Source organism: Pleuronectes platessa, chromosome 5 (genome assembly GCF_947347685.1).
Source record: "Pleuronectes platessa chromosome 5, fPlePla1.1, whole genome shotgun sequence".
NCBI classification, from domain to species: domain Eukaryota; kingdom Metazoa; phylum Chordata; class Actinopteri; order Pleuronectiformes; family Pleuronectidae; genus Pleuronectes; species Pleuronectes platessa.
Genome location: NC_070630.1, coordinates 28,445,783 through 28,458,564, shown reverse-complemented (window position 1 = coordinate 28,458,564; position 12,782 = coordinate 28,445,783). Strand labels below are relative to the sequence as shown.

General features: G+C 43.4%; 1 protein-coding gene across 1 annotated transcript; it reads right to left on the bottom strand.

Annotated features, from left to right (window-relative positions):
* Positions 1–259: 259 nt before the first annotated feature.
* foxg1c (forkhead box G1c) lies at positions 260–1,583 on the bottom strand. Its single transcript, XM_053423353.1, has one exon. It carries the CDS (start codon positions 1,499–1,501, stop codon positions 260–262), a length of 1,242 nt encoding a protein of 413 aa, XP_053279328.1. The 5' UTR covers positions 1,502–1,583.
* Positions 1,584–12,782: the final 11,199 nt, after the last annotated feature.

Here is a 12,782-nt window from a genome sequence, read left to right as displayed (position 1 = left end):
TTTTGCGAGACCACAACACCTATGCGTCATTTTTGTTATTTTGATCACATGCTATGATAAAATTATAGAAATCTAATGCAACTACGTTTCAATTCACATTTCTTTTAGCACAAAGGAATTATGAGGGAAATATGTTACGCTGTTCAAACTGAAGAAATGTCAGTATGCAGGTTCTTATTCTAATGCATATGCGATGTTTATCTAAATTCTACAGTAATATTTGAAAGGTTACTGGTTATTGGTTGTTATGACAGTTGCTCTATTTTTCTGTATTCCAAAACGAGGGAGGGCTGGGACTGATCCGAGGGCAATAGTTTGGAAAGTCATTACAGCAGTGTCCGAGCTCTGAGTGGCCACAACCCTTGGATAAAAAATGTCCCGCAGACGTCTTGGCAGCTGCGAACTCATCTTGGCACGTGCTAAAAGTTGCGGCGCACGGTATTTGATGTGAGTAAAAGTAGCTGGCTTGTCCGGAGATCATGTTAAAAGAGCACGGGTCCGACAGAGGCAGCGTGCACGGATGTGGGATGGATGCGGAGAACGCGGTGCAGGCTGCGCCGATCTGGTGGCGGCTGGATTGTGCACAGCTGACTCCGATGTAGGACATCTCCTGGCGCGTCTGCACGAACCGGTCTGCGTCAGTGGCAGGACTTGCTGCGCTCAGCCGGGATCGCGTTGACAAAACGGACGCGGCGTGGTTGGAGAAGCGAGGGTGCGCGCTCAAGTAAGTCCCTGCGACTGAAAGGTTGGTGCGCACCGGTGATTGTAGGGGCAGAAATGGTGGCACCGGCCAGTAAAACGAACCCGCTGCGGCCAAGGTCACTCTGGTCGCTGTACCGGTGGACATCAGCGGACCTCCTCCTCGTTTCAGTGCGAGCTTGGTGCTGGTGCCCGACACGGCCCTGCGCCGGAGTTTCCCCGACGCGCCACCGATGAAGACGTCCTCGCTGCAGGGGTCCAGCATCCAGTAGTTGCCTTTGCCCGGGTCGTCGTAGTGGCGCGGCACTTTAACGAAACACTTGTTCAGACTCAGATTGTGCCTGATTGAATTCTGCCAACCCTGTCTGTTCAGTCGGTAGTATGGGAAGTTGTCCATGATGAACTCATAGATGCCGTTGAGTGTGAGCCTTCGCTCCGGGCTCTGGCGGATCGCCATCATGATGAGCGCGTTGTAGCTGAAAGGAGGCTTCTCACCTTTTACGTTTTCCTCTGTTCCAACATTGTGCTTTGGTTCATACTTATTTCCTTCTCCTTTGCCATTTGCGGTCGCATCTTTACTCTCTTCTTTAGTGCACTGTTTGGGAGTTTCACACTTTATGTTGCTCTCACACTTCTCCTCTGGACTGGATCTCCCTGGATGCGCCACTACGCGCAGTTTCTGAGACGCAGACGGAGACTCCTGGTTGCTCATCACCCCTTCACGTCTCCACAACAGGCTGCTGATACTGAACGAAGACTTGTGGAACAATCGCTCTGCAGAACTTTTCAATTTTTCTTCCATCTCAACGGTTTAAAATCGACCCGAAAGATACGTAGTTGTGGGAGGATCAGAGCAGAGCTGCTCACTGAGCGACCAGAGAGAAGAGGCGCTGCATGCAGAGGCGTGAGGAGCCAAAGTCGCACTGGCCAGACAGCGTGACAACAAATGCGCATGATCAGCAACCCGGGGCACGTTTCCTGCTAAAAGTATTGGATTACTTAAAAACTGCATGGCGAAATATTTGGTGGAATAACGAACTATTCTATAATAATTAAACCAGTTTCCCATCATGATAAGGCCAATAATTAAAATGTTTAAATTAAAACAGGCTACCATACTCCTTCCATAATATTTTAAAAAAAACATATAATAAACTCAATTATAAATCAGCAGGTAACGGATAATGTGGCATGTTCACAGGCCGTGCCAGGAGACCCTTGGGATGAAAAATTAAATGTGTGTGTACTGTCAATCTGTGTGACTGATCGGTGAACTCTGCAGCTTCAATTATAACACTTCCGTGACTCATGAAACTCAACCCTCTCACACGCGCCTTGCCCTCTGGGCTGCAGGCTTCATCCTCTCCCTCGATCCTGTGTGCGCTCCTCTGTTGACACCATCATCTGGCAACAAGAAAACTCACTGATAAAAAGGAAGGGGGAGAAGCCTGAACCATCATGTCGGGAATTGGCCAAGTCAAAGACTAATTTACCAGTAAAGGACAATATACTTGTTGTATAACACTTCAGCAGCAAGATGATGGTTTCTAAGCCTGTTATCACAAGATAATTCACACATGTCAATATGAAGGAAGGGATGATGGTTTCTACATATTTAATACTATAACACGGAATCTACGGTGAATCAAAAACAAACAGAAGGTTTCTCTGTAAAAAAAACCCATATGATTGAAAAGTTACTCAACACCTTAAAAATCAGCAGCCGACTGATAACAAATACTGGAATTTATAACTGTCAATTTAATAATTTAATAACTTCCACATAAGACATTTTGACATGGAAAGCACAGATATTTGTTATTATTAACATGGCTCTGTTCAGTTCATGTGTCCCTGTGACATTCAGCCATCACCCTGAAACTGAAGCAGCTAAATGGAATTCATCCAAATTTCATTTTAACCTATAGTGGTGGAGTAGTGCATGTATATTTCAGAGCAGCCTATCCGACAAAGGATAGCAGTTGTGTGTTATAAACAGTGACATGTTAAACTACTCTTTCATAGTAAGTTCAACGCTGTCCCTTAACTTATGATTTGCAGATTTTGCATCAGTACTGGCTCACAGACTATAGGGTGCGACATGATGACGTTTATAAAAAAATCACTCTGCCACATCTGTGCTCTTTCTTGCATTTATCTGTGCCCGAGACTCAACCTTTTCCCAAATCATGGTGAAGTATCTGTTACATTTTCAGGTATAAGGTAGGTATATAGACACTCACCTGAAAAACACCATGAGAGCCTATTTTCATGATATATATATATATATACACTCCTGATCAAAATCTTCAGACCAGTTAAAAAATTGCATGAATTTGCATTTTGCACTGTTGGATCTTAGGAAGGTTCTAAGTAGAGCTTCAAAATGCGAAAAGAAGAAATGGGAACAAGAGACCAAAAGTTGTGAGCAGGCAATTTATTGAAAACAACAATTTAACTCAAATAGGCTGTTCATCAGCTGATCAAAAGTTTAAGACCACAGCCTTTAAAAGCCAAAATCTGTGCAAAAATTTCCTGTCAAGTAATCACACTGTGAAGATCTCTTGATGGCAAAGGCAAAAAAAGTCACCGTCTTTGAACGTGGTAGGATTGTTGAACTGCATAAACAAGGCCTCTCACAACGTGCCATCGCTGCTGAGGTTGGACGCAGTAAGACAGTCATTTTGCATTTCTTAAAAGATCCTCAGGGTTATGGAACAAAAAAATCAAGTGGTAGACCCAAAAAAATCTCACCTGCGCTGAGCCGGAGGATCCGAATGGCTGTCCGTCAAGACACGGGACGATCCTCGTCCCAAATTAAGGCCATTACTGGTGCTGACTGCAGCCCAATAACCATCAGACGGCATCTGCGAAGGAAGGGCTTCAAAAACAAGAAACGTCTTCAAAGGCCACGTCTCCTTCAACGCCACAAAATTGCCCGTTTAGACTTTGCAAGGGAGCACCAAACATGGGACATTCAAAGGTGGAAGAAAGTTTTATTCTCTGACGAGAAAAAATGTAACCTTGATGGTCCTGATGGCTTCCAACGTTACTGGCATGACAAGGAGATGCCACCTGAGATGTTTTCTACGCGGCACAGTGGAGGGGGCGCCATCATGATCTGGGGTGCTTTTTCCTTCAATGGAACAATGGAGCTCCAGGTTGTGCAGGGGCGTCAAACAGCAGCTGGCTATGTGGAGATGTTGCAGCGGGCATCCCTCATGACTGAGGACCCTCATCTGTGTGGTAACGACTGGGTTTTTCAGCAGGACAACGCTCCAATTCACAATGCCCGTCTGACCAAGACTTTTTTCCAGGAAAATAACATCACTCTTTTGGACCATCCTGCGTGTTCCCCTGATCTTAATCCAATTGAGAACATTTGGGGATGGATGGCAAGGGAAGTTTACAAAAATGGACTTCAGGAGAACTGAGATCATTACGGTAAGCGTGCTGCGTCATTTCCTGTTTCTTGCTGCTGGTGATAGTCGCTCTGTGAATTAGCTCCGCTGCTAAACACAGCTGTTTCTCTGTAGCACTACGGCTAAAATCACCGGTCTGTAGTTAAAACACCCACACATAAAAACCTATACTCTATCGTGCCTAGTGATTCTGTGTTCTGTCTGAGCTCACCCTCGTAGCTCTATAACAGCGATGTCTTCTCTCTCTCCCTGTTGCTCCACTGCTCTCTCTTGCTCCGAGTGTCTTATGTTTACTTACTCCTCTGCCTCCCTTAACAGTAGTGGTACATGTAATAAATGTAGTGTGTTGGTAGCGATGGAGGCGAGGCTTAGCGACTTAGAAGCTCGGCTCAGCAGCTTAGAAACTCCGTTAGCTGTAGTTAGCCGGCTCCCGCTAGCCGCTGAGCCACCTAGCTTATCACGTAGCTTAGCCTTAACTAGCAGTCCCCTGACCAGTCCCGTGCAGCAGGGAGCCCAGGGCAGCTGGGTGACGACCTGGAGGGGGCATAGTGCTAGACTTAAAAAGCCCACGATTAAAGAGCCACCAGCTCACGTTTCAAATAGATTCGCTCCACTCAGCGAGGCACCCGCTGATAAACAAACTATGATTATTGGCGACTCGGTTCTGAGAAATGTCAGGTTAGCGACACCAGCGACTATAGTTAATTGTATCCCAGGGGCCAGAGCCGGCGACATCGAATCTAAACTTAAGTTAATGGCTAAAACTAAAAAAGGTAAATACAATAAAATCATAATTCACGTCGGCAGCAACGACTCCCGGCTTCGTATGTCGGAGATCACTAAAGTGAATGTTGAGTCCGTGTGTGCTTTTGCTAAAACGATGTTGGACAAAGTAGTTTTCTCTGGCCCGCTCCCTAATACAACAGGTGACGACATGTTTAGCCGCATGTTATCTTTTAACTGCTGGCTGTCGAGGTGGTGTCCTGTAAACCAGTGAATTTCAACCTTTTTTGAGCCGCGGCACATTTTTTACATTTACAAAATCCTGGGGCACACCACCAACCAAAATGACACTCTATGGACTAACACAGTACATATAATACATATAGTTAGTAATATAATTTCTAAATGTATTAAAAAGCACTATTTTAAATTATTTCAGCCCTTTCTTACTCTTACCTTTTAATGAGCACAAATTGAATCAGATTTATGAAACAATCTTTGATTTAACTAAACTTTATTTAACGGAGACATATTATACCCATTTTATCACATTTGATATGGTTCCTTGGGGTCTTATTGAAATGTCTCTAACATATTTTGGTCAAAATACCACAAGGATCATTTAAAACAGGACCTTTTAACCCTGTCTAAAACCGATTGACCTGTTTTGAGGGTGTTTCGCCGTTTACCCGCGCTTCATTGAATTTCTTCACTTTGACATTCAGAGCACTGGGCAGAAATCACATCGCGTCAACACCCACCGTGGGCCTTCGCGATGCTTTGTTTTAATTAAACAGTCGGATTCCCCTGGTCCGCACCAGTTCTGGCTGCTAGGCGCCAGCCGAGGCGCACCGCCGGAAGGGGCCCCCCGCGCCAACGGAGGGTTCCCCCAACGGGCGCCGTAGCTGAAGTGATCCGCGAGAAGGGCCCGACACGCGTCCAGAGTCGCTGCCGCCGACCGCCGTACCCGGTCCCCTCCAACGGCCCGCCTTCCGCACCGGCGACGGACACTGCCCCACGGTCCAAGAGAAAGAACGCACCCCGCACCACTGACGCCGTGAGGCACAGCGGAATAGGACCCCCCCCCCCCAAAAAAACGTCGAGGCGTGCCGCACGCCGAGTCTCCGGCGGCGTGGAGAGGAGGGCGACTGCTCCCCCAGCCGCGGCACCTGCCCAGCGGTTTAACCACAAATACCAATGATATCGGTGAAAGTCAAGTTTATTACCGATGTGCAGATGTCGGTAAACGAGGCAAATATCTGCCGCTACCGATGTTCGGCCGATACTTCGGTGAAACACTAGATATTAGATAATTTCCCACGGCACACCTGACGATCTCTCACGGCACACTAGTGTGCCGCGGCACACTGGTTGAAAATCACTGCTGTAAACGGTGTGGGCTTTATAGATAATTGGCTAACTTTTTGGAGAAAACCTGGTCTTGTTAGGAGAGACGGCGTTCATCCCACTTGGGATGGATCAGCAATCCTTATCTAGGAATATTACTCAGTCTATAACATGACAACCCATAGCTGGGACCAGGAAGCAGAGCTGCAGTGCTAAACACTTCTCTGCGCTTCCTCTGGATCAGTCACACAACCCCATAGAGATTGTGTCTGTTCACCGTCCGATTAAATTATTGAAATTAAACAAAAACAGAGCAAGAACTCCACACAAAAATTTAATACAAATTAAAACAACCTCTGAAACAACACAGGAAACCCAGACTTTTAAATGTGGTCTTTTAAACATTAGATCACTGTCAAAAAAGGCTCTTTTAGTTAATGAAATAGTCTCCGATTACAACATAGATTTATTGTCCCTTACTGAGACGTGGCTGCATCCTGATGAATATGTCAGTCTAAATGAATCTACTCCCCCCAGTCATATAAATTCACAGGTTCCCAGAGAAATTGGGCGAGGAGGTGGAGTTGCTGCCATTTTTAACTCCAGTCTAGCAAACAATCCTAAACCTAAACTCAGCTACAAATCATTTGAATGTCTGGTTCTTAGTCTTCCACGCCAATCTAGGAACCACCAACAGCCAATCATATTTGCTGTAGTTTACTGTGCTCCGGTGGCTTATTCTGAATTTTTAAAGGAATTCCCTGAGTTTTTATCAAACTTAGTCCTAAAGACCGATAAAATTAGAATTGTTGGTGACTTTAATATTCATGTTGACAATAATAAAGATTGCCTTAGCGTAGCATTTATTTCAATACTAGACTCTATTGGTTTCAGTCAGTGTGTGCACAAACCTACTCATTGTTGTAACCACACACTTGACTTGGTATTATCGTACGGTGTCGGAATTGAAAATTTAACAGTACTTCTGCGCAATCCAGTTCTATCAGACCATAATTTAATAACCTTTGATTTTTCAATAACTGAATATAAGCCACTAATAAAAAATTCATTTTCTAGATGTCTACCTGATCTAAGGAAATAATTCCAATTACATTTAAACCCGTATTAGCTGTAGATATAAACAACAAATTCTTTAAAAACCTGAGCTCCATTGAGATCGACCACCTCGTTGATAGCTCTGCAGACTCGTTACGATTAACATTAGACTCAATAGCGCCTCTAAAAAAGAAAAATGTCAAACTTAGTAAATTAGCTCCGTGGTATAATTCCCAGACAAATGAGTTAAAACAATTATCAAGAAAACTAGAAAGGAAGTGGCGCTCCAGCAACCATGTTGAAAATCTAATAGACTGGAAGAATAGTGTTAAAGAATATAAAAAGGCTCTCCACAAAGCAAGAGCCGCCTACTATTCAAAACTAATAGAAGAGAATAGAAACAACCCCAGGTTTCTCTTCAGCACTGTAGCCAGGCTGACAGAGAGTCACACCTCCACCGAACCCAGTATTCCTCGATCCCTAAATAGCGATATCTTTATGACCTTTTTTAATGATAAAATTCAAACTATTAGAAATAAAATCAACCATCTCCTGCCCTCAATTGGCACTAATACCCTCCCAACAACAGAGATCTCAGAAACGGCTGAGAATCCTACCCATTACTTAGACAGCTTCTCTCTGATCACCAGTGATCAGTTTACCAAAAATAATCTCAGGTTCTAAACCAACAACCTGTATCTTAGATCCCATTCCTACAAAATTACTTAAAGAAATTCTGCCCCTAATTGATAGTTCGTTACTTAACATTATCAATCTGTCATTATCATCAGGTTATGTACCACAGTCTTTTAAAATAGCTGTCATCAAACCCCTACTCAAAAAACCCACTCTAGACCCAGAGGTTTTAGCCAATTACAGGCCAATATCTAATCTCCCCATCATGTCTAAAATCTTAGAAAAAGTTGTAGCCAATCAGCTGTGTGAGTTTCTCCAGGAAAATTATATATATGAAGACTTTCAGTCGGGGTTTAGAGCCAATCATAGTACAGAGACAGCCTTGGCAAAAGTCACTAATGACCTTTTAATAGCCTCAGATCAGGGACTTGTGTCTGTCCTCGTTCTGTTAGATCTCAGTGCAGCATTCGACACAATTGACCATCAAATTTTATTACAAAGACTCAAACAGTTAATTGACATTAATGGAACCGCCCTTAACTGGTTTAAATCATATTTTTCTGATCGCTACCAATTCGTGCAAATTAATGATAAGTCATCTGTGCGCACCAAAGTTAACCATGGTGTTCCACAGGGCTCTGTGCTGGGCCCAATTTTATTCTCATTATATATGCTTCCACTAGGAAACATTATCAGGACACACTCGGTAAATTTCCACTGCTATGCAGATGACACCCAGTTATATTTGTCAATAAAACCTGAACAAAGTAATCAATTAACTAAACTTCGAACATGTCTCAAGGACATAAAAACCTGGATGACCCGCAATTTTCTCTTATTAAACTCAGACAAAACAGAGGTTATAATACTTGGCCCCAAACACCTTAGAGATACATTATCTAATGATATAGCTGCGCTAGACGACATTGTCCTTGCTTCCAATGAAACAGTCAGGAACTTGGGAGTGATCTTCGATCCTGATTTATCCTTTAATTCTCACTTAAAACTAATTTCTAGGACCGCTTTTTTCCACTTGCGTAATATTTCAAAAATTAGACATGTCCTTTCACAAAAAGATGCAGAAAAACGAGTCCACGCCTTTGTTACATCGAGACTGGACTATTGTAATTCATTATTATCAGGCTCCAGCAGTAAGTCGTTAAAGACTCTACAGCTTGTCCAAAATGCCGCAGCATGTGTCCTGACGAGAACCAAGAAAAGAGAGCACATTTCTCCAGTATTAGCATCGCTACACTGGCTTCCAGTTAAATCTAGAATAGAATTTAAAATTCTTCTCCTCACCTTCAAGGCCCTTAATAATATAGCGCCTTTTTACCTTAAAGAGCTGTTAGTACCTTATAAACCCACTAGAGCACTCCGCTCCCAGAATTCAGGCCTACTTGTTGTCCCTAAAGTATCTAAAAGTAGATTAGGAGCCAGAGCTTTCAGCCATCAAGCCCCTCGGCTGTGGAATCATCTACCACTTTCAGTTCGGGAGGCAGTTACTATCTTTTCATTTAAGAGTAGGCTCAAAACCTTTTTTTTATAAAGCTTATAGTTAGAGCTAATTAGTGCGGAAGAACGTAACTTTTCTCTTTTATGACACATGACACACGGAGCTTCTCTTTCCAGCTTCTCCTTCCTCTTCTCCATCCCTATCCCCCTTCCCCGGAATCCCTTTGCTTTATCACCCGCAGATCCAGGGCCTCTGTGGCCGCACCATGGATTGCGGTTTGTGGATCGCGCACCGGGGGTCGCGGTGTTGGATCCAGTGTGGCGGATTCTGAGTTATGTGGGCTGATCGTGGTGCTGGTGGCGAACCCTGTGTCGCGTTGGCATTGGGCACGGGCGGTGGACCAGGACCGCGGTGGTGGCTCGTGATGGGTCCTGGTGGGTGGACGGTAAAGGCCAATGTATGCCTCTCCGTTTTGGCGAACACGGACAGATAGGACCGCCCTCTCCAACGTGGAACGCCCTCTCCGTGCCTCCTCGCAGAGCTTTTCGTGCAGCTCTCATTTTTCTAACTACACGTCGAAATGGCGGACAGCCCACGGATAGCACTTGGTTGTGATTGGTCCACTAAAAACATCATTTCCGCCCAACGTCATTTCTGGACCTCTAACTTCCTGTTTCATTCCTTAAATCACAATAAACCTAAATCACAACTACGACTCTATGATTAATGTGACAAGTGTGTTAAGCCAGCGGCGTTGTCCGGCTGACTGTGGCTGGTTAGAGCACTTACAGCATGTGTGTACGGTCACATACGGTTATAACGAACTTTGATAACGGGGATAGCGGGCTAGCCACCATGCTAACTGCGGTGGGAACAGCGCAAAAACCCGTTGACTTTAATCCCACGGCTCTCATGACACTGTTTCTCAAACACCGTCAGGTTAGAAGCAAACACTTAGTATCGGGTTTCCGTGCTGACTGTGTGTGGAAGCTGGGGGGAGCTAGCTGCCTCCGTGTAGCTTCAAGCTGTTGCAGCTGTTGAATTAGCAACGCAGTTTGGAAACAAGAGCGGGGAACCGCTGCGTTAAGACACGATAACATAAGCATTTTGACCCGCTGGGTGTCACTTTATTTCAGCAAAACGGTCGCGTCATCAACAGCCTTTTTCTGTTGTCATCGTTCACTGTGTGTGAGGAGCCGGGGGGACGTAAATAAACCAGCGTGGACTTCTTCTATATACCTCATGAGGTAGGCTTCTCTAAGCTCGACTTCAGTTGCGCCAACTACTGTTCTGGCGGTGAATTGTTTTCGGAACAAAAGGCTCGTAGAACTATAAATCAAAAAGGGTCCGTCTGCTCCGCCCGTCCGTCCTTCCGCAACGGACTCGGAGAAGCATACAGAGGCCTTAACTGAGGACTGGAGTCGCGTCTGGTCTGGATGGTTGCTGACCATGGACTGTGATTGCAGCGGGACTGCTTGGCATGTCATGTTGGGGTTGTCCTTCGGGATGTCTATAATCATTAAATGCTGTTAGAGACTTTAATCTTTAATCTTGAAGACTTTAATCTTGATGATGTTTTCCTGCACGTGGCATGTATTGCACTTCTGTCCGTCCTGGGAGAGGGATCCCTCACATGTGGCTCTCTCTCAGGTTTCTACGTATTTTTACCCTGTTAAAAGGGTTTTTAGTAGTTTTTCCTTACTCTTGCTGAGGGTTAAGGACAGAGGATGTCACATCGTGTTAAAGCCCTATGAGATGAATTGTAATTTGTGAATACGGGCTATACAAATAAAATTTGATTGATTGATTGAGTTCCAGACAGTGGATGCCCTTCGTGAAGCCATCTTCACCACTTGGCGCAACATTCGCACTAGCCTTTTGGAAACACTTTCATCAAGCATGCCAAAACGAATTTTTGAAGTGATCAACAATAATGGTGGAGCTACTCATAGCTGTGGTCTTAAACTTTTGATCAGCTGATGAACAGCCTACTTTGGTTAAATTGTTGTTTTCAATAAATTGCCTGCTCACAACTTTTGGGCTCTTGTTCCCATTTCTTCTTTTTGCATTTTGAAACTCTACTTAGAACCTTCCTAAGATTCAACAGTGCAAAATGCATATTCATGCAATTTTTTAACTGGTCTTAAGATTTTGATCAGGAGTGTATATATATATATATATATATATATATATATATAAATGTATATATACATTTTGAGTTATATAAAAAGTGTGTATGAGTGTGAATACTGAAAAAAAACTATTTGTGCATTGAAATCAGTCCTGATACATAAATCCATAAAACAATGGTCTCTAACTCAGTGGCCTTTAAAAGATTTGTCAACAGTAAAAGCCAGTGCAGGCTCTGAGAGGGGCAAACGTCATAGAACGGACATCTCTCGGAGATGGAATAAACAACAACAAAAAAATAAAGATGATATTATTAGTATATGTGACCACAGTAGAAAGTATGGATCATTTAATCTTATATAAAAGTAACAGCTGAACCACCTCAGACAACAGGCCGTACTTTTCCTTACTTATATTTCATACCTTATTTATTTCATCAAAGCTGTATGACTTCTTGTTACACTGGGCCATACAGAGTAATACCAGGGTCATACGCCAGACCTCAGGCACAATGACGGGAAAAACACATGTAAACTGTTACCATTCTAACCTCTCTTTGGTCAATTTGATAGGGGCCCCCCACCATAATCCCCTGTTCTTACAAGTAAGCACTTGCTGGGAATGTTTCAGGAGCTGCAGAAAGCAAGCACTGCTGTCTCAACACTTTTATCCCCATAGATCTTGTTTTCTGTTCTCTCCTCCACACAAAGACAACCTGTTGGCCTTTATAAAACACATTACATTATTTAGTTTTGGTAAAGGGCAAGCAAAGACAGACATCTACCTACTAATTCCTCAAATGTATTTTTGTCTGAATGTGGAATAGATATCTCGCAAGCTTCTCATCTTATCGAATTCACACTTGCCATGTGTATTCATTATGGCTCAGGGAAGTGCAGTATCTAATTTGGTGCAATGCAATACTTTAAATATTAACCAAATCAACAATAATAAATATTTAAAGGTTTGACTGTTGAACGTTTCATCCTCGGAAGAACTACAGTAGTGGTCTATCATGGCAACAGCAGTCACAGAATCACTTCCTTTTTGGAATATTTTATTCAAAGTAATAGCACAATGTTCATATTTTGAAGCAGTGCTTAAAATTTAGCTGAATTAGAGATTATATTTTGAAAAGTTGTGAACTTTGGTCTGAGGATTGTGTCACTTGCTTAACAGATATGTGAACTAGCTGTAATGTGATATATATATATGTAGAGAAAAACAAAATTCAATACATAATTTAAAATAATATGAGCCTCATGCCTGAACAGAAATTATTTAATGAAAAAACATTGACGATCAAATCTTCA